Source organism: Solea solea, chromosome 9 (genome assembly GCF_958295425.1).
Source record: "Solea solea chromosome 9, fSolSol10.1, whole genome shotgun sequence".
In the NCBI taxonomy this organism is placed as follows: domain Eukaryota; kingdom Metazoa; phylum Chordata; class Actinopteri; order Pleuronectiformes; family Soleidae; genus Solea; species Solea solea.
Window position 1 is genome coordinate 18,263,685 of NC_081142.1, and position 19,305 is coordinate 18,282,989.

At 38.7% G+C, this 19,305-nt stretch overlaps 1 protein-coding gene and 1 non-coding gene across 2 annotated transcripts; one reads left to right on the top strand and one right to left on the bottom strand.

The window, feature by feature from the left end:
- Positions 1-333: 333 nt before the first annotated feature.
- Positions 334-19,203, bottom strand: dnai3 (dynein axonemal intermediate chain 3). Its single transcript, XM_058638791.1, has 22 exons — positions 19,146-19,203; positions 18,013-18,104; positions 15,650-15,834; positions 15,137-15,241; positions 14,766-14,894; positions 14,398-14,597; positions 13,540-13,656; positions 12,568-12,764; positions 12,046-12,164; positions 11,287-11,376; positions 10,786-10,875; positions 9,011-9,130; positions 8,125-8,198; positions 7,831-7,984; positions 7,363-7,459; positions 5,338-5,453; positions 4,855-4,915; positions 4,269-4,399; positions 3,349-3,556; positions 2,559-2,650; positions 1,922-2,038; positions 334-1,029 (listed from the first exon to the last, which is right to left on the bottom strand). Exons 2-22 carry the CDS (start codon positions 18,065-18,067, stop codon positions 895-897), a joined length of 2,592 nt encoding a protein of 863 aa, XP_058494774.1. The 5' UTR covers positions 18,068-18,104; positions 19,146-19,203; the 3' UTR covers positions 334-894.
- trnat-ugu (transfer RNA threonine (anticodon UGU)) lies at positions 15,962-16,034 on the top strand. Its single transcript has one exon. It is a non-coding gene; the product is annotated as a tRNA-Thr (tRNA).
- Positions 19,204-19,305: the final 102 nt, after the last annotated feature.

Consider the following 19,305-nt stretch of genomic DNA (forward strand, 5'->3'; position numbering starts at 1 on the left):
CACGAAGCAGCAAAATGAATGAAGTCCAAAGAATTGAAGGCTGCTCGTTGCAACACACTGCAGGGGAAATGGTATCCTCATAAATGCTGCATGGCAAAGGGTAAAAGTTTTGTTTAAGAAAGTTTTTCTCTGTGGTGAAAGACCATAATGGGAATTAATGAGGAAATCTTGCTTTTAGTCAGAGAGCTATTAGCTGAGCAGTGCTCATTGCACCACTGCTCCCTGTGGACACCAGCTATTTGAAATCCTCCTAACAAAGTTTCAAGGCCACACATTTGAGTACACATCGATGAGACTGTAGCTCAGTAGCAGATAATAATATGGGTACTGGCAGGTGGTGTTACTGTGTTTATGACCTACTGTAACCCATCAGACAGATACCTTTAAATGTTTTTACATTTATTCACAGCAAGGTAAGCACACAAAACTTACATACTTACAAATGTGCAGCATTAAAGGAAAGAGTTTATGTACATCCATGTATTTGGCCAAGGACATATCTGATGCATTTTTTTGTGGATGTGGTTTATAGCCAAAGGAAAATAGGCTTTTGTGTCAGATGCACATTCAGGATTTCTTAAAAACACAAAACAATTGTGATGAACACGGCATTAATCTATGGCATTACCAAGCAATTACTATAAATCTCAGATGGGCTATTGAAGACAACAGATAGTATAAAAAGTATTAATTCAAAAGCTACCTGAATATTTATGACTAAAATGTTTGTAGTTCTCATATTTTACATGAAAATATTTCAATAACTATATTTAATGGTTTGTTTTTATGTAAATTCTGCAAAAAAGAGACAAACTATGGACTGTTTTAAGGCATTCAAATTTTATAAAACATGATAAATAATATACATGCATTTTTGTGTGTGTGATATCAGGGCTACTGTGTGTCTGCAGTAGCCGTCCACAGGCTGATGCCCTTCAGGATGTTTTCCTCCAGTTTCAGAAAATCACTGTACTCATTCATGTTAATGTCCTCAGTCTCCTGCAGGGGTTTCACTGGTTTGCTGGGCTCCTGGGGAAAACCAGAGGTTAAAAAAATCATGAAATATGTGTAGCAATAGATAGAGGGCACTCATCACAATGTCATGTCTACCATCTCAGAGCCAAACATACCAGAATGTCAGTATAGTCTTGCCTCAGAATATAAAGTAAAAGTAAAAGGACTCTGTATATGTACGGAACAATAAAAACAATACAATCATAGCAATAAACAAACAATAGGCCTATAATTACTAATAATTATAGAAAAGATTACACAAAAAGTCACATAAAGATACAGAATAAATATGTGGGAAGTACAGGTTTGCTTGAAGTAAAAAGAGACACTGTCTACAAAGAAACAAAGGTGATATTACTGCAGCAAAACAAAACCTCCTCTGCATTAATTACTGTCATCCACGTGACACATTTAGTCTCTGTAGTTGGCAGACAGACTGTCAGGCTCTGACTGTCAGTAACTACACTGTCAAGGATCAAATAATGATCTAAATGAATTAATCATTAGGAGAGAAAGAATACGCACATCAGATGGAGCGTCAGATGTAGAGTAGAGTAGAGTAGAAAGGGGTGACAGACAAATTCAACCTTTGCAATGTCAACTTTGAAACAGTGTACACTATTATAAGACATTTGCGAGTCCCATTGTACAGTGACAGAAGCTGTGAGTCAGGTTAGAGAGTGCAGTTTAGGTGAATGTAATGGAAACCATCCTGCATTAAGTCTGAGGAGCCACACCAACGACCCCCGACTGATAACCTTACAGTACAAAAAGGTTTCAAAGCAATGAAACGTGTCTTTAGATCATTAAAGTTAAAATTAAAGAGTTTTAACTTCCAGTCAGGTGAAAATTATCTGTATTACTACTAGTGACCAATTCTCATTATTTATTAAAATGCACAGCTCACCATTTTCCTGTTTAGATCATCAGCCTCCTTTTTCTGTCTTGCCCACAGTTCATCCCTCTTCAAGTAATCATTCAACCTGTTTTCCTCCAGTTCAAAGTATTTCTTCACACTTGCACTCTGCACACAGACACGAGAGAAAGAGGCCAATTAGCAGCTCTAATGTATTGTAAGTTGTTTATTGCTCCAGCAGCCGTCTTTTTTTGAGATTTGGTGGATTCACACACTAAAGGACAAACCTGTGTTTAGTATGTAAAGAAGCACAAGTAATACGTTCAGAAAACGAAATTATTAAATGTTCTCAGAATATAAATAATAATAAAAAACAGTGCCAATAATAGAGTAGATTCCTTCTTTCTCTGTGATGTTTGTTTATCAAGTTGCAATCATATACTACCAAAAAAGATATTCTGCCAATGGGTTGCCAAACAGTTGACAGCTCTAGCTACTTTATTACTCACGTTTCCTTGGTCAAAACTGACAATTACAGTATCAGGCTTTTCTGAATTTGATCAAAAAGGACAGTCCTCCTACAGTTATGTCTGCAGTGTTTCACTGTGACACACACATCTAAATCTAAAGTCTTTAAATGTGGACTTAACACAGATGCAATAAAGCAATAAAATGACACTGGTCTCACCTCGTTCCTGGAGGGCATGTAGAGCGTCTTTGGGATTTCAAAAACCCGAACCATCCCAAGGTCGTCGGTCACAGCCAGGAAGTGCTGCTTTGCTGAGGGAACAAATAAATCCAGTAAATGAGCAAAAAAAAATAAAAAAACAACATAACCCCAGCAAGGACCTTATCACCAAGGTTGGGAAAGTATAAATAAACAAACAGGGAGAGAGGCTGTATAGGAGAGGCAGAGAATTATTGCTGGTGCATTTCTACCTGGGCGAACAACTGCACTTAGGTACAGTCTTCCTGCAGCGTAACAAATATAGATTTCAAGACTTCGTAAATATTTTGTATTTTCAAGTTTCAGAACTAAGTTAAAAGACAGCAAAGACCTCAAACAAGTGTAAAATTACTTTAATTACACCCAGAATGATTTGTTGATCCAGCAACTAAAAGTTATATGTATATAGTTAGTAGTAATGGTAATAGTATAGTTAATATTATTATTGTCTATGACAGGCAAGAGAGAAATAATGACATCTCAGGTCCATGTTTGAGGGAAGCAAATCAACCATTTTGCCTGTATTATATAGTACATATATTGTAGTAATTTTCGTCTTAAAAGGCACACAGTGTACAATTTAGCAACATTTATTGATGAAGTTTTGTGTTCGCTCACCTCACCCTTCCCTTCTGAATGTGTTGGAGAACCTATGCACCATTTAGTTAGCATCAGCTCCAGATATAAATGTAAAAAGATAATTCTGGGATCAAAAGAATCCTGCTGTACACCAGAGATACCGTGAACTCACGCGAGGCGCTCCAGGGTTTAATAGAAGTAATCTTGGCGTTGGTGATGTGGGCGTGGACCCGTGCAGGTTCACTGGTCTTTTCCAGCAGATCCCACACATCAATACTGCCATCATCTTTCCCGATGAAAAAGACAGCAGGTCGGGACAGGGACCAACATCCCACTGTGCAAACCTGCTCAGAGCTTGGTGACAGGATGATGGGGCCATCCTGGGTGTGGAGGTTTACAGTAGGTCAGACAGAGTTCACAGAGATCCAGTAGTTAAGACTCAAAGGTAAATATCAAGATATCCATTACAGTCTCTGTGACAAGAAACTGCTACACTTTCGTCACCTATTTTATCAAATAACCAGTATCTGTTGAGTTGTGAAAACATGATTAAGCATGCAGATATTCATGGCGTGACATCACGTCAGTGGTGCCACTGGGAAAAAGTGAATTCAGAGAATATAAGAGCTGGACACATAGAATTTATTTAAATCTCACTTAGAGAAAATGGTGCTGAATGTGTGCCAGTGTGCCCCTGTGTGAATGGGTGAACTGTTGTGTTAACCTACTTAGAGTGGTCATCAAGACTAGAAAATCACGATATAAATACAAACCATTTACCATGACAGTCTGCATTCATTTACCTGCATGCATGACTTTTATTGTGTTTCATTGTGTCTGTGACTGTTTTATAACTTGAATTACCTTGAATAATCTCTGTTTTTAAAGTGACACTGTTACATTTGCCAAGGGATTAATCAATGCGCATTGTCCCTGTTTATCTAAACCAATAATTAAATCCTGATGAGTTTGTTATGTTATGATGGACTGAATGAACAGGATAACTTTGATCAGTTGTGCTTAGATTTACTTTAATGTAATCAAATATATGGATAAGATTTTAACATTTTGTCAGTGAAGTTGTGCTGTTACCATGACTCCCTCTTTCCAGATTGCAAAATTCCAGCCGCCTGTGGTCAAAATAATGTCTTTGTAGAAGGGCGATCGTTGTACTGTATTTACCAACCAGTGATGGACACTGTAACAGTGAAGTGGCTTGGCACCTGTGAGAGAGGAGAGACAACATACAGAAGAGAGTGCGATGTGTTATTTTAAAAGTCCAGTGTGTAACAGAGATTTAGTTTGTATAGTGTAAGTGCATAATCTTGTTTTTAATAAAGACTGTTTAGTTTTTGTAGCCTGGACAGACCAACCAGAGTGTGTAAGTTTTGCAGTAAGCAGAGGCTTACTACACAAGTGAAGAACAATAACATCCTTTCTGGTATGTGAAGGCCAGCCTGGCATGTTTGGGTAAGGGAGGGACTGTAATTTGTTACAATCTGTAGTATCACTATTATATGTTACTAATTCTTAAGCATTGGACCTTTAAATAAAAGAGACACCAAAAGGAAATTAACCATCTGTCTTCTGTGTACCTGCAAAAATCACTTTCACTGGTTTGTTTTGAATTTAAGAAAAAGTTCATTTAAACTCTCTTCATTAATGCCGGAACACTCACTGTGCACCCGTCCTGAATCGTCCTTCCCCAGTTTCCAGTCAATGTAAACAATTTCCCCGTCCTGGCAAAAAAACAAAAACAAATATGGAGCTAATTCTACACAGAATGTGGAATAAACAGCTACAGATCAAGTAAAACAACAGCACCTAATATGAACTTCACTCTTCACCACTTAGCTTATTATGTGTCTGCCTCATATTATTTGTAATGATGATAAATATTCACTTTAATTAATTTTGATTCCTGAAGCCTTGTATTGGCTTCAGAAAACAATGTTTTGTGCTTTAAATAACTGCATGTTATACCCAAGCTTTTCTTCTTTTTCTTCTCCTTCTTTGGTGTTTTACAGCCCTTGGCATCTTTACTGTTTAATTACTGCCTCCTTCTGGATTTAATCAACCTTTTTCATGAATCGTGTCTTCGTATCCCCAGCTCCTTCACTCCAAGGAGAATGTAATTTATTTAAACGGCAGTGCTGTTTACCTCGGTTCCAATATAAAGCTTGGTATTGACATCTTCCAGAGCTCTGTGTGTCTTGGCTGAGGGTATTCTGAGTTTGCTGTAGCCCGGGATGATCTCTGATTGATCGTCATTTTCATCTGATGGGGAACAGCAAGGGAGAGAGTCACAGAGTAACACACGCATGCACGCATACATGCAGGCACACAGTGGAAGATGTCGTATAAAATGTTAAAATTTTAAAACAGATTCAATTTGTAAAATGAATGCTGACAAGATGGAGTACTTTTCACTACTTGAGTAATAATCAGTGCATGTTTTCAGAATAACAGGAAGCATATTCCATGCTTTCATAGCCCCAAACAATTAGGCTGATTATGCAAACAGGGTTTAGTGATGCAACAATCACCCCCAGAAGACTCCCTTTAGAGGTGGGAGGGCAGCATAGTGGATCAAGTGAAGACAGGGTCTTGACAGCAAAGAAAGACGCTGTAAGTATGCGTTTAACACTACCAACACAACACTAATGACTTATCCTAGAGGAGAAAAAAAGAGGAAAAAAAAACTAAAAAGCCCACGATTAAACAGAGACATTAGTGCAACCCGTTCTGTAATCAGTGTTTGTGAAGTAGCCAACAGAAGGACAAAACGTGTGGTGTTTGAAGGGGCACAGCTAAGGTGAGTGAGATGGTAAGAAGATAGGAAGTTACAGGGAAAGAAAGGGAGAAAAGGTGGAGGTGGGTGTTAAGAGTTGTGTCAAGAAAGGGGACCGTAAAGGAGAAGGGTGGGAGGGGGTGAGATTGGCAGAGCTTGTAGTGATGGAAGAGGTTTTTTTCCATCACAAAAGCCCAACTCTGAGTCAGGGACAGTACAGAACTGTCTGTTCACACACTCTCTTATCAACAGACAACTCCCACTCAAGTCTCAGCCTCACGGTGTTAGATTAGATCAGATTATCCAGTTGCACAATTTCTAAATTTGCTCTTTACTACTTCAGATGTGTTCAAAGATATGAGCCAGATGATACAGCACAACAACAGATGTAGATGTGTCTCCGTTTTACCACCTTTAACAGCAACTTGACAGTTGCTTCATCTCCACGAGGGATTGCTTGCAAAAACTTGGTCAAACTTGGAAAGTCATGTGGCGCAGGGCACGGGGGAAACTTTTCTTTACAGAGGTTATTACTGCAAGTGCAAGTGACTCCACTATCAAAAGTGGCAAAAAGCCCAGAGCAAAACACTTAATATAGACCTTAGAATCAGACAGTGTATTATCAATCAATATAAGTCAAATATGTTAAGAAGCACCACAGTATTAATCACAGAGAGATTCATTTAAAGCTTAATAACATACTGCCTGAGGGCTGCTGAACAAACTCCAGCAGATTTATTGCCCCGGTTAGAGAGCACATTCATTTTGTAACCACCAGCCACCAAAGCTTTGTTTACGGAGACAGAACTTCAGCCAGACAAAGACAGGTCTCTTCTTGACCAGCCAGGACACACACGATCATCTTCTGGCTCCCAAAGAGGTTGAGCAGCATATTGCAAAGAGCTGACAGTCAGCAAGGCTAATGCTGCAACTGTGAGGGCCTTGTTTTGGAGGTATCACTTAATAAAGTGCTATGAAACTGGAGGAGAGAAGAGGGAGGCAAAGAGAGAAAGGGAATACCTGAGGGCCAAGTCAACCGTGCTCCACTGATCACTGCGCTCAACCATCCAAAACAGAATTTAAGAATCCCAGAACCATGAAGAAAATGCTCCGTAGTCATGCACACACTTCTTATGATCAGACAACTGATATTAAAGGTTTTAATATTTATTATCTAGTGGTAGCAATATTTTACCACATTTCTTGCTTTTATAAGAATATTTAACTTCAGACTTCTCTTTCGCACAATCCACTGCTTTCTAAAAGTGTGTGAGTGAATTCTGAGCCACAAGCTGTACTTTGTATTTATTGTACATAATTATAATTGAGAAATACTCGTGGAGGTGGTGCAAGCAACAGATACAAATAAACCGAGACAATAGTAGAATCCCTCACCTGCTTTCCTCTCTGTGTCACCATTATCAGAGTAGTGTTCAAAGTTGAACCTCAGAGGAGCATATTCTCCACTGGTATTGATCTTTGGGAGTGAAACCTGAGACAAGACAAAAAAGAAGATGTTATTCCACAGCAGAACTGGCCACAACATGTTCATCAAAAAATAAAACAAAAGGGAGGGTGTTATTCTTCTTCTTCTTCATGTAAATCACATTTTCGAGGCCTACACAAAACTCACTACATTTTGCACACACGCCAGCCCTGGTGGAAATGTGAAGCCCCCACAGCTAGTTTCACCTACACACATTGAAATTTGGCATACTTTTATATCAGGATAATTAGAGAAGTTGGCCGGTGCCTGTGTCAAAGTCACTCAAAACCCTGACACACATAAAGGGAAGCGAGGAGCCATTCAGTACTGCCTGCAGCCCTAGTTAGTTTTCTATTGCACCCCTGAGTCAGCAATACCCTGAATAGCGGTTTCCATGTGCGGTCCAGGTGTTTGAAAGTGTCAGGTACACTGTAGGGTGTCATCTGGGTCTTCTGATCTGCAATAGGCCTTCCGTCGGAGGAGTACTGACTCAGCAGTCTTGGCAATCGTACATCCCAGAACAGTATAGCACTTTTAGAGGGAGAGGCGGAGACAGAGAGACAAACAGATGACGTTAAATGTAACCTATAATTATTTGTTCCGTGTTCATATTCTATTGTTCAGAATATCCATTTAATATTTAAACTGAATATGTTCTATGTAAAACCTACCAGTCAGGAGAGCAGGTTACGACCTGAACAGAAGTGTTGTACTTGTTCTCCACTGGATTGCCCATCCTGGTCACCTACTCAAAATCAACAAAGAACCATGTCATGCTCTGTAAAGTCCAGAGATCGTAGAAGGGAATGAGGTTCCTGTGAAGATATGTGGGAGGTTAATGTCCCCCTGGGGCCACTCTGATGATTGCCTTACTTTACTTATCCAGATGAGTGGAGTGGCAGTGGTTGTCATGATTTATTATGGTTCACTCAAGAGACAAGGGACAGGGACACACTGAGGCCATAATGTATCCAATGAGGTATGAAGAAGAAACACTCAGCAGTTTGCATGGATTCTGTGGGCTAATTGGTCATTTTTTACCATCAGCCATAGAAATAAGCATTTCTACAGCTGGTAGCTTTACAGACACATTTAAAGGTTCTGTTTTGTGCTGTAACCCACCTTCCCACTGCACCATAACCAAAATATATCATGTTCTCGCCTTTCTCTGCTGTGATTTTGGCTTCCCTGTGACTGATAAGCCAGATAAAAGCTCTTGATATAAATAATTATCATGGCAAAAGATCTGAGAATATAATTGTAATGTTCAGTGACAGCTATTAAAATCTACTCGGTCTCCATTAGGTCGGGAAGTATGTGTTTACATTAGATGTGATAACAGAGACTTAAGATCAGGAAACCTTTCAAGAATCATTTTCTGAAAGTCACGCTGGGTAGTTACACATTAATTATTTCAGAAAAGCTAAATGACACATTGACTAACCACGTGGAAACTTCTCAACTCCTGCCCGCTGTACACCTGATGGGATAACTGTTTGATGTTGGACATGCAGTTGATGATTCCTGCCACCCCCGCTGACCTACAGCTCTGTGTACCTCAAACGTTGGTGGCAGCCACTGGACATCAGTTATTCGTGCTTTGTGGCTGCTGTCTACAGCAGACACTGCACAGTAGCGCACGACAGGAGTCTTATTCCCTTTGTTGTCGCCCAGGTCCTGGTGGAAGATCAGACACAAGAGGCACAGCATGTATTGTACGTACAGTTCAATCTAATCACAGAGACTTTCATTCTCACTGACATCATCCTGAAAGGGACTTAAATGAACAGATAGATCAAAGGTCTGAATACTGGCATCTGTAATAAAGCAACTATCATTAAAACAAAACAAAAAGATTGAGCAGATTCTATCGTCTTTACATTTTGAAACAGTACTGCCCAATTTTTAAGAAACTAGAGGAAACATTTCCAGTAAATCAGTTGATAAATAAAGGAAACACAAAGGAAAACATTACTGATTATTCTGGTAGCTGCATCATGAGAGTGCTGGTTCTATTTGGAATAAAAATAAAACAGAACACTAATGGTAATAATCATATAAAAACTTAATGGCAAAACAAGGTGAACTTGTCAGCTCGCATGAATTAAAGTCATAACATCTACTCATGTTAGATGAATGTACAAACATTGGCTGTGATTGGATTCATTGTGTAAAATGATGTGAGCACAAAAACAAATCACAACAGGTGGATTTTAATTTTTTTTATCTGATAAGCTAGCAACAGGTGCTGATGTAGCACAGCTTTCACAGCACTCAAAGGCCTTTTAGCTGATACAACTGCCATTGTTGACACTGCAAACACAGGGGAGGGCAGTGATCTGATTTGCTTGTGTATTATCTGCTATGGGGGCAACCTATAGCGGTGGATGGAGGGCCTGTGTAGCAGCTGGAGTATGTGAGCTTGTGCCGATACTGTTGACACTGGGGAATGAAGAGCAAACACGGACAAAGAGAATGGAGTGAGGAATGGTGGGCGGAGGAGTGGAAAATAGAAGAGAAGGAAGTAGTGAGGAGAGGGCTGGAGACAGCTGTTACCACTGTAGCCGCAATAAAACACACAAAGCAAATGAGGGCAGGATGATAGGGACATATGTGTCTATTTAAAAATGGCAGTCAGGTGGAAGATGCCAGTGGAAGTCAGGCTTTACAGGGCAAAAGTTGTTAAATATGTTGTGTCTAATGTGGGTTTAAACAGACGCCTGTGTTATTGTCATGTATGATTTACTTCTCTCTTTTCCTTTATTACTCTATATGTAATATGCATGACTTAAAAAGCAGTCAATCATGAACTTATTAATACACTATAACCACTTTTTGCGGTCTCAGTCTTCAGTGAAGAAAGTTTTATGCACGTGTCTGGCTGTGGTGTTTGTATGCAAATACATAGGCTGTTTTTATCCGGGCATTGAGGTCATGTAATAATTAAAAAACATGCTTTGATATGTTTTCTTGGCATTTGTATGTTTGTTAAACTAGTTTTGACAGCTGAGGCTGGCTTAAAAAGGACCATTAGGCCACGGCATTCCCAACTAATGAAAGGGTGAGGATGAGGAGAGAACTTAAAAAGTCAACGTATCATCATCTCCGTCTGTCATACAGCCCCACCGAAGAGTGCAGCCTGTCTTTACAGCAAATATGATGCATGCTTTGATTCAAAAAGGACCCACGCTTGAATAAACCAGCTGACATCATCACCTACTGACGAATTACAGTGTAACAGATACCACATGTGATAGACCTAGACTGATAGAGGACACCAAGTGTTATTGTATCAACATTCTGCACATTAAAGACAGCATAAGGGTACTTACGAATGTCTCAGTGTCAACAGACACCTTTTTAACACTTGACTGTGTCCCCTGTAAGAGCATAATGTGAGCAGAAATGTCCCACAACACAACCTGACAACAGAAAGATCAACATATTATGAGTCTGGTGTGATGAATTCAGATGGAACACAAAAAACAAAAAGTAAATAATGTAAAATGTAATAAAAAAAATAATAATAATAGTCAGGGCTAATAGTACTGCTTGACAGAGCCTGTTCTCAGATGAAAGATGCAGCATGCAGATAATGTCACATTGTTCCTGTTCACTCAGGCCAAACAGAGGTAGAATAATACAACACAAATCTAACTTTATGTACGTGCAATGTTAATTAGATGAAGATTTGATGAATCAAAGACTTTCTTATCATTCTCATATAACAAAAAAAGGAAACAGATTAATAAGACAGCTATAAAGTACAAAAACAACTACAAGGCAGAAAAAAAGGCAAGAGAGCTGCAAGAGATCAGAGTCAAAGTCTGCACCTGGCCATTCATGCAGCCGCCAACGATAATATTTGGATCTGACGGGCAGAACTCAAAGGCAAAAATGTCATCTGGGCACTCCAGCAGCAACTGCAAGAAAACACAGAAAACCCACATACAAAGGGCAAACATATAGGATTTCAAAGTACAAATTTCCACATATTGGGTGCTTGCCATTTGAGTATTTATTTATTCTAGCCTCGTCGTACTAAGTTAAGCTTTTAATCCACAAAACCAAGCACATAGAGGGGATTCCATTTCAGCAGGCATAAGGGAAAAAAAGACCCAGGAGATATGATTGTATTACAGAGAAGTAATTTTTTAGCCTCTTAAAATCAGCTTGAAGTAAAATTAATGATGTGACTGGGCGACAGCATTTTATTCTATTTTAACATTATGATGTCTCTATTTACCTCTACACAGTATCATCTGCATCGTTGAGCATTGCTCCAGCTGACAGTGAAACTAGAGCATGACACATGCACCACTGAAGGCGTACGTCATGCACAACTCATATTACTTTTGAGTGATTTAGCAGATCAGTTTTATTGATTCAGAGCCTGGGTCAAATCAATGGAGCCTCTCAAATTTTTCTAAAGCAAATAAATGGTCTCGAAACACAGCACAAAGCAAATCCTTGAAAGTGAGTATGAGGTGAAAATGGAAAGAATGTGCTTGTAAGCTAGTAGTGAGGGGGGGAGATAAATCTATCTTAACTGGTACGCTCAACACTTTCATTCAGATGAGTGTTTTTCATACCTGAGGATTAAAAGGATCAGAGAAGCAAAAGAAGACAATGAGGGACGGTCTGGCATCAAATGTAGTCGACTCATTAAACCACTCCTCCTTTTTCTCTGTCAAAGCCACAGCTATCACACCTACCACACCAAAACACATCACACAATGTATTAATTACACAGAAGAGAGATGTGTTTAAAAAATGTCCTAAACCTTCCAGTTGAGAATCTACTGGCTCAACTCTTAGTCACGTTTTAATAAATAAATTGAACTGATTGAACTGAGGTTTCTGTACTAATATTAACAATCTGGTGCTTACTTGAAGCCTGGGTGATGACAGCTTTAAAACAGTATCAACAATAATGCTTTTCCAATAGGAGATTTGAGATAGTAATATAAGACTTTCTTTCTACTCTCCACCAAAATATAACAATATAATGGATTAATATTGACCAAATTTTCTCTAATAAGGTGATAAGATAAAAATATCCACTGTTAAAATCACAATTTCCACTCTACCCTGACTGAGATTTGGTAATTTACCGTAGATGGTCGGGTGCCAGTTAATGCAGCTGATTCTTCTGTCCTTAGTATACGTCTGGTCTGTGAAGGCCTGATAAAGCATCATTCCTTCAGAAACCTTCCCTGACCAGTTGTCAGCTTCAGGAGACGCCTCCAGAGCCTTCCAGTCGTCAAAGAACACATTCATGATCTCTTCCTGCTGAAGAGCTTGTAGAACACTGAAAAACAATCAACATTTTAGGTGGCAAAACCTTTATTTGCGCTGCAGTGGGCAGGATGGGATCACTGCAAAAATAAATAATTGATGAGTTTAATCCACGTTAGTAATATGAATTGTTTATGAATTGTGAGGGGGTATTGCAGCACCAGACCTCTTTCTCTCTCTTAACTATCTTGTGAATGGTCAAAGTCTCCCGTGAAGCGACACATTTAGTTAACAGGCCGTAAACAGAGCACAGAGGAGGTACATAGGTGTGGTTATCTCATTCAGATCACTTAATATTTATACCAGTCTTAAAGGTTATTATTGATCAGAAAAAAAAAAAAAAAACCCTGCCTAATTTATTATCAGGTCAGTGAGTGCATATTGCCAGTTTAAAACATTGGCTTATTAAGAGAGTTTATTGACTGAGTGGGTGCTAAAAGGTTCATATGGAATTATTGATCAATAACACCAATTAAATCCTACCGACTATGATTTTAAATCATGTCTCTCCTTACCTACAGCTACAGTGCAGAGTGCTGAGACCACAATCTGCTTATGATGTTCTCTTATGTCTTATCTGGACACACAGGACAATCATGAGAGATTATAAAGTATTATTACGTTTTTGAAGAGGGACCAGAAACTAGGCTATGTCCAGTCACAGTAATCATGTAACAATGGACTGGGGGAAGTGAGTGATGATGTTTTAGGAAGGCTGATGATATTCATTATCAATATCATGTATAACAGAAGATACAATATCATATTCCTTGTGTGGTGGGACTTACCTGAAAGTCACTGAGTTGCAAAAATTCTTCAGACTCTCACTCTGGAGGACATTTTCAATTTCTTCTTCAATTAATTCTCTTGGCTTGTACTGCGTGAACATATTCCTATGATGTCTCCTGTAAAATAGACATGAGGTGTTTCACACAGTTACTATTAACCTACAATAATGAGAGAAAATATGGTACATGGTCAATAATGAACACACCGTATGACATTTCTGTCATTTCACCAAATCAAAACAAAAACAAAAGTTCTAGTTTGAGGACATCGGGAAGCAGGGTGGGATCATAGGGATTGTTGTCATGTTATCTGATTTGGTTCACCTGTGTGCTTGCACTTTATGGAGAGCTATGGCAGCAGAATGAGCAGCAAACAGCAGTGAGAAGTCATGATCCATTAGCGACAAATACACACAGTTAAACGAATAAATTTCTATACACTGACTAACTAGTAGTACTAAATATTGCTTTCCTCACTTTGATATTCTATAGGGGACAGGTAAAGCAGATGACATTATTAAAATGAAATGACCCATTACCTTGAATAAAAATACAGATTTCTATGGATTTAAAGTGTGTTACACACAATGTTACACAATATATAACATTAATCTTGTTATTTGTTTTATATTTTAATGGAGAAATGTTGAATTTGAAATTTTCATCTTCAAATTAAATGTATGCGGACAAAACCTGCAGAATAATTCCATATGAATCTCACTGTAAATATCTTAATTACTTATTGCACTCAAACATGTGAAATTTCCCTAGATGAGTGGTTGCTGGCAGAAACATATTGTTGTTGTTGTTTTTTTCTGCTTGTAGAGCAAATCCATCAGTACTGATTTTTTGGCATACCACTGCGTCTGAGCACTGCTGCTCTGCAGTGTGGGAACAGCCTGCATCCCGCAGTCCCTTCGCATCTGCTTGATGCTGAATCTGCTGTCTTGATAGGAAGCACACTCCAGGTAGCCGTCCCTAACATCTGCAGTGTTGCGATCGAAAAAACAGACTGGTGCCCCAAACTTCCTACGCATTCGAGAGAACTTGTACCACAGCTGATGAGGAAAAAGGACACAGATTACACAGATGTTAAACAAATAAGATTTAATATGCATATATCTCATCAGGCAGATCATTTTGCTGTGGCAAACCCTAAAGTGAAAAGCCAAAAGAAGAAGATGTATATATATATATATAAAATCGTATAGTGTATGCTGAATTACCTTTTCTCTGGTCTCTTTAAAAGATTCTTCATCGATTTCCAGCTCACTGCCAAGTGATATCCATTGCTTTGGTTCTGGGGTTTTATTGACTTCACAATCAACCACTTCTGGTATCTCAGCCTCTGGGGGCTTCACAGCACAGACAGAATTACAGTAAAATGGAGAAAATGCAAAACGAGAACATAAAACGATAATTCAACTTTTCAAATAGTCACAAAATGTTTAAAGTAGCTATTAGTTTATTTAATTTATCAGCATAGCTTATTTATTAAATATCAAAATGATATATTACACATACAGAAGGGGTAAGAAAGATATATAAACAACAACAACAATGGAGAAACACGTGTGATAGTTTCATAACTGCTTACATTGAGGATTCTGTCCTTAGCTTCTGGTGTCAGAACCAGGTAGAAACTGTGACCATAAGTGAAGTCTCTGTCAAACACCAGCAAGATCTCATCATCTGGGTAGTCCTATCAACAACAGAGAGGCAGCATAAAGCAGTTTGTAGTTCCAGTTTTTCTACTGGTCTCATTCTTTAATGGGGCAAAGTAATAGATTTGAATTTATTTTTGCAAAAACAATAAATCAGAATTGCAAATTATGAGGTAAAGTGTGGACTAGCACACACACACAGTACTGAACTTGAAGCAAATTAGTCTCTAGGGGAGCTCTCTATTGTCTCTCAGTGTAGTAGAAAGGAGATTCATGCTTAGAGTAACAGTGGTGGTTACGTGTGTTTAATCTAGATCAGAAAACAAGGAGAAAGTAGGTTAAACTAGTTACTCTGTTCCCACAGCTCTTGACTGGGGGTCTGTGTATCATCACAGTGTCTTGGGGGTATTGACTGGGAGATCTACATAACAATGGGTCAGCCTCACCAGCACTATCTGCTTCACAGGGCTGAAATCGGACACTGCAGCTCTTCTCTTAATGTCCTGTATGATGTTGTCTTTTTTCAGCAGCTTGTAAGGACTCTCCCCTGTGACATCCTCATCCGCACAGCAACCAAAGAGCTCCTGGGTCGCTGATGTCAGGACCAAGGGGGAAACGTCCTCAGGGTGATCTTGGTGAAATAGATACAAATCAATGTGGAGGACAGAGGATGGGTATAAAAGAATGAAGATCATTATTTCTTAGTCATGTGTTTTCAGAAGAAGAACAAAATTACTACACATACCCAAAGTAGACAGGGCTTCATAGCTCAGGGGTTAGAGCACTGGTCTTGTAAACCAGGGGTCGTGAGTTCAAATCTCACTGAGGCCTGATCATATATTTGTCTCATTTATGTGCACAGTTTAAGAATCAATTCCCTTGTAAAAGTTCTGTCTTTCGCTGGTCTTGGTCATCATTTGTGCATCGCAATCACTCCTTAAATCTAATGTGTAAGAATTAAATAAAAATTATGAAAGGTTGTTCCAAAAATATGTACCATAGAGATCATGGACATTAACAGTGACGGAAACAAAGAACAATCAGTGAGAAGAAATTATGACAATTATAAATTACTTTTTAACGCCTATATTTACCATAGCCAGAGCACTGTGATTCTTCCTCGTGCTTCTCTGATCAAATGCACAAAAACTGCTCTGATCTTTCACCTGCCCTTGTATAATGGGCAGGTGAAAGACCACAGGCCACAACATCTTAATGCTTGTGGGGGGAATATTGTTGTTTTATTGCTACTCTAGCAAGTGCAAAGCAGATCAATAATGCATAAATTCAAGATATAAACTTCTCATTTGCAGTACACCCAGTACAAATACTTTTACGATGTAAAACTGCAGCACTGCGCCACTACTACAATAAGGTTTTTCTCCATAAACAATTCATGCATACTCCTATACTCCTATCTAAGTCCAGGCTCCATCCAGGGCACGCTACAGTAAACAGAGCTCTGTGTAATGATAGTTTTCATCCTGCTTGTGGTCTCACTCTTCAAAGTCTCTCCACAAGGTTGCTGAGGGGGACGCCGGGAATGCACAAGTACAGCTTAAGTAACCACTTCCCAGCTGGGTGTGTCAACCCTTTCCACTCACACCACTCACGCCTCACACCAAATCATTGTAGTAGAAACTCACACCCCTCATTTCACAGAGTTATGTGTCAAATTTGGCATATGTATTCATGGGAAGTATTTGCTTGGAAGACAAAGAGACTGTGATGTGCTGTGCATGTTCCATTGCTCCATAGAACATCTGTAGGTTGTGCTAAAGAGATACTTTAAATTTGTCTGAGACCTTGCGTAACTCACACGAGCCTAAAATTTGTTGACAGCAAACAGTTATTTATATCAGACTACGCTGTAACTTTCATCTCTGCTGACAGTTACTGCATATTATCAGTGTTTAGAAAGCTATGGGGAGAAGTGAAGACAACCTGCATTTGTATTTGTGTCAGTAAGCCAGCATGTCATCACTGTCACATGATAAGGATTAACAGCCTAACTGGGGACAATAAGCTGATATCCATCAGTTAAACCATTAACTTTCATGGTTAAAACGTATGATAGTGTTATATTAAGGTTGGGGTAAATCCACAGCAAATGCATATAAATCAAATAGGAAAACCGATCTAAAGGAACATTCATTTAAGTGAGAAGAAATGAACTTGTCAATCTGAATCTATAGAATGTTATGACCATGACTTTCAACTTCCTCCAGATCCCAATGACCTCATCCCTAGTAAAAAGATACACTGGTGATCTGCATTAGACCAAAAGCATGTCCAAAGGCTGTGCAACAGTACACTTATGAACACATCACAATAATGCACATAGGCTTTCTGACTGACACCTCAAGGCACATGACTATTAGTTGCATGTTACATCATCTCTTGTCAAGACAGCTCAAGGTTGAAGTATCCTACACTTACATAAACAATGAAATCCAAGCGCCTTAAAGTATCACCAAATTATCATCCTTCAATTAGTTTACTACAAATGTAGGGTATTAAATTTAAGGCAGTGCTGTGTGACAGTGCAGTGCACTTGACTGCATCTAATACGTAGGATCTCTTAAAAACGGATTTGGTTTCACATCACCAGATTTACTAAAAATGGTTCATCATTTTTAAGATGCTAGTGTGAATATGACTGTCATACAGCATAATTTAAGGGTTACAGAATAATATATAAAAAGTTGTTCTGCCTACGGAAGAATGGGTCATCACAATAAAATGCAGCTCACCATTTTATTTACTGTGTTTACGCTGATGTGTGCAGTATTGTTTCCCCGACACTCACCTCTCCTTTTACTGCCTGCACTGCTTGCTGCACTTTTTGGACTCTTCGCTGGCATCTTTGCTCATCAAACAAATTCACTGATGGTCAACTCTCTGAAAGCAACATACAGTGTCATGCAATGCATATCAGTACATTTCTATGTTTAATGGAATGACTCATACAGACTTCACACAATGCCATTTTCTATACACATAGTGACATCTTGTGGAGGATAAGTGAATTGCCCTGACATTTTCTTTTTCCATTGCCTGTTACCCTGCAGGGAGTTTATCATCAACAAACCCTTAAGGTTGCTGTGCATATTTATAAAGTGTGCTTGAATGTTATAACTGAGGATATATTCATATGGAATGATGACTAAAAGAGTCATATCCTAAAACTATTACATGACGACTAAAAGTATCAACAATCTTTGAATTTATTACAGACAGCAAAATGTATGTCTCAATGTTGTGGTACAATACATTCACACTCAAATGTTTGCTCGGATTTCAGCAAAATTTAAGTGAAATTATTAAAATCTAATTGTCATTTTTCTGATGTCTGCTCTTGTGACAAAACGTACTTGCTCTTTCAACATGTATACTACATTACACATTATCTGTTGTAACAACTGTGTATTCAAGTGTGTGCTGCGTTTTAATATTGTATCTGGTTAATATGGTGTTATTACTGCTAGTAATAAACTTTTATAGAACGCAGTTTGACATAATAGTGCGCAATACAATCCAAACCTTTCAGTTGAGAGTAGGTTATTGCAGAAAAGTGCAATACTAGAATTTAAATTAATTTACATTAAGTTATTTTTTATGCTTGTTTATGAGCAATAAATAGGAAAGAACACCTATAAAATACGTTTACCGTGTGTCCCTAATGTATAATCTTGGTGTAATGAACTTTTATCGTAAAGAGATATATAAAATCCATCTGATTTTTGCACTCGACACCTAAACTACTGTTAATCTAGCTAGCAGCATTTGTTAGCTGTTTAATGCTGGCTAAAGAGCTCTGGAACAGCACTGGCATATTTTAACTAGAGGTGAGGTTAATTCAATCCTAAACCATATATAATTAACATAAAATTATGTTAGACTTGAAAAGTACAGTTGAACGAATAGATAAATAATCTTTACCGGTAGCTTGAACTTTCTTCCCCGGAGCTCCGCGCGACACTTGTTGTGGTTGCCAGGGCCAACAACCGAGAAAAACGGTGATTGACAGTTCTGAGAGCCAATCAGATCTCCAGATGTGAATGACGTAACGGCGTTGTAGCATGTCAACCTGTTTGGGACA

Bases quoted from the DNA above. Each gene is read 5' to 3' on its own strand.
- dnai3 (XM_058638791.1), bottom strand. From the start codon at position 18,067: ATGCCAGCGAAGAGTCCAAAAAGTGCAGCAAGCAGTGCAGGCAGTAAA. The intron at 15,835-18,012 runs GTGAGTGTCGGG...TATTTCACCAAG, and splicing joins TGCAGGCAGTAAAAGGAGAG to ATCACCCTGAGGACGTTTCC. The intron at 7,460-7,830 runs GTATTGCTGACT...GTCTTGTCTCAG, and splicing joins CATGGAAACCGCTATTCAGG to GTTTCACTCCCAAAGATCAA.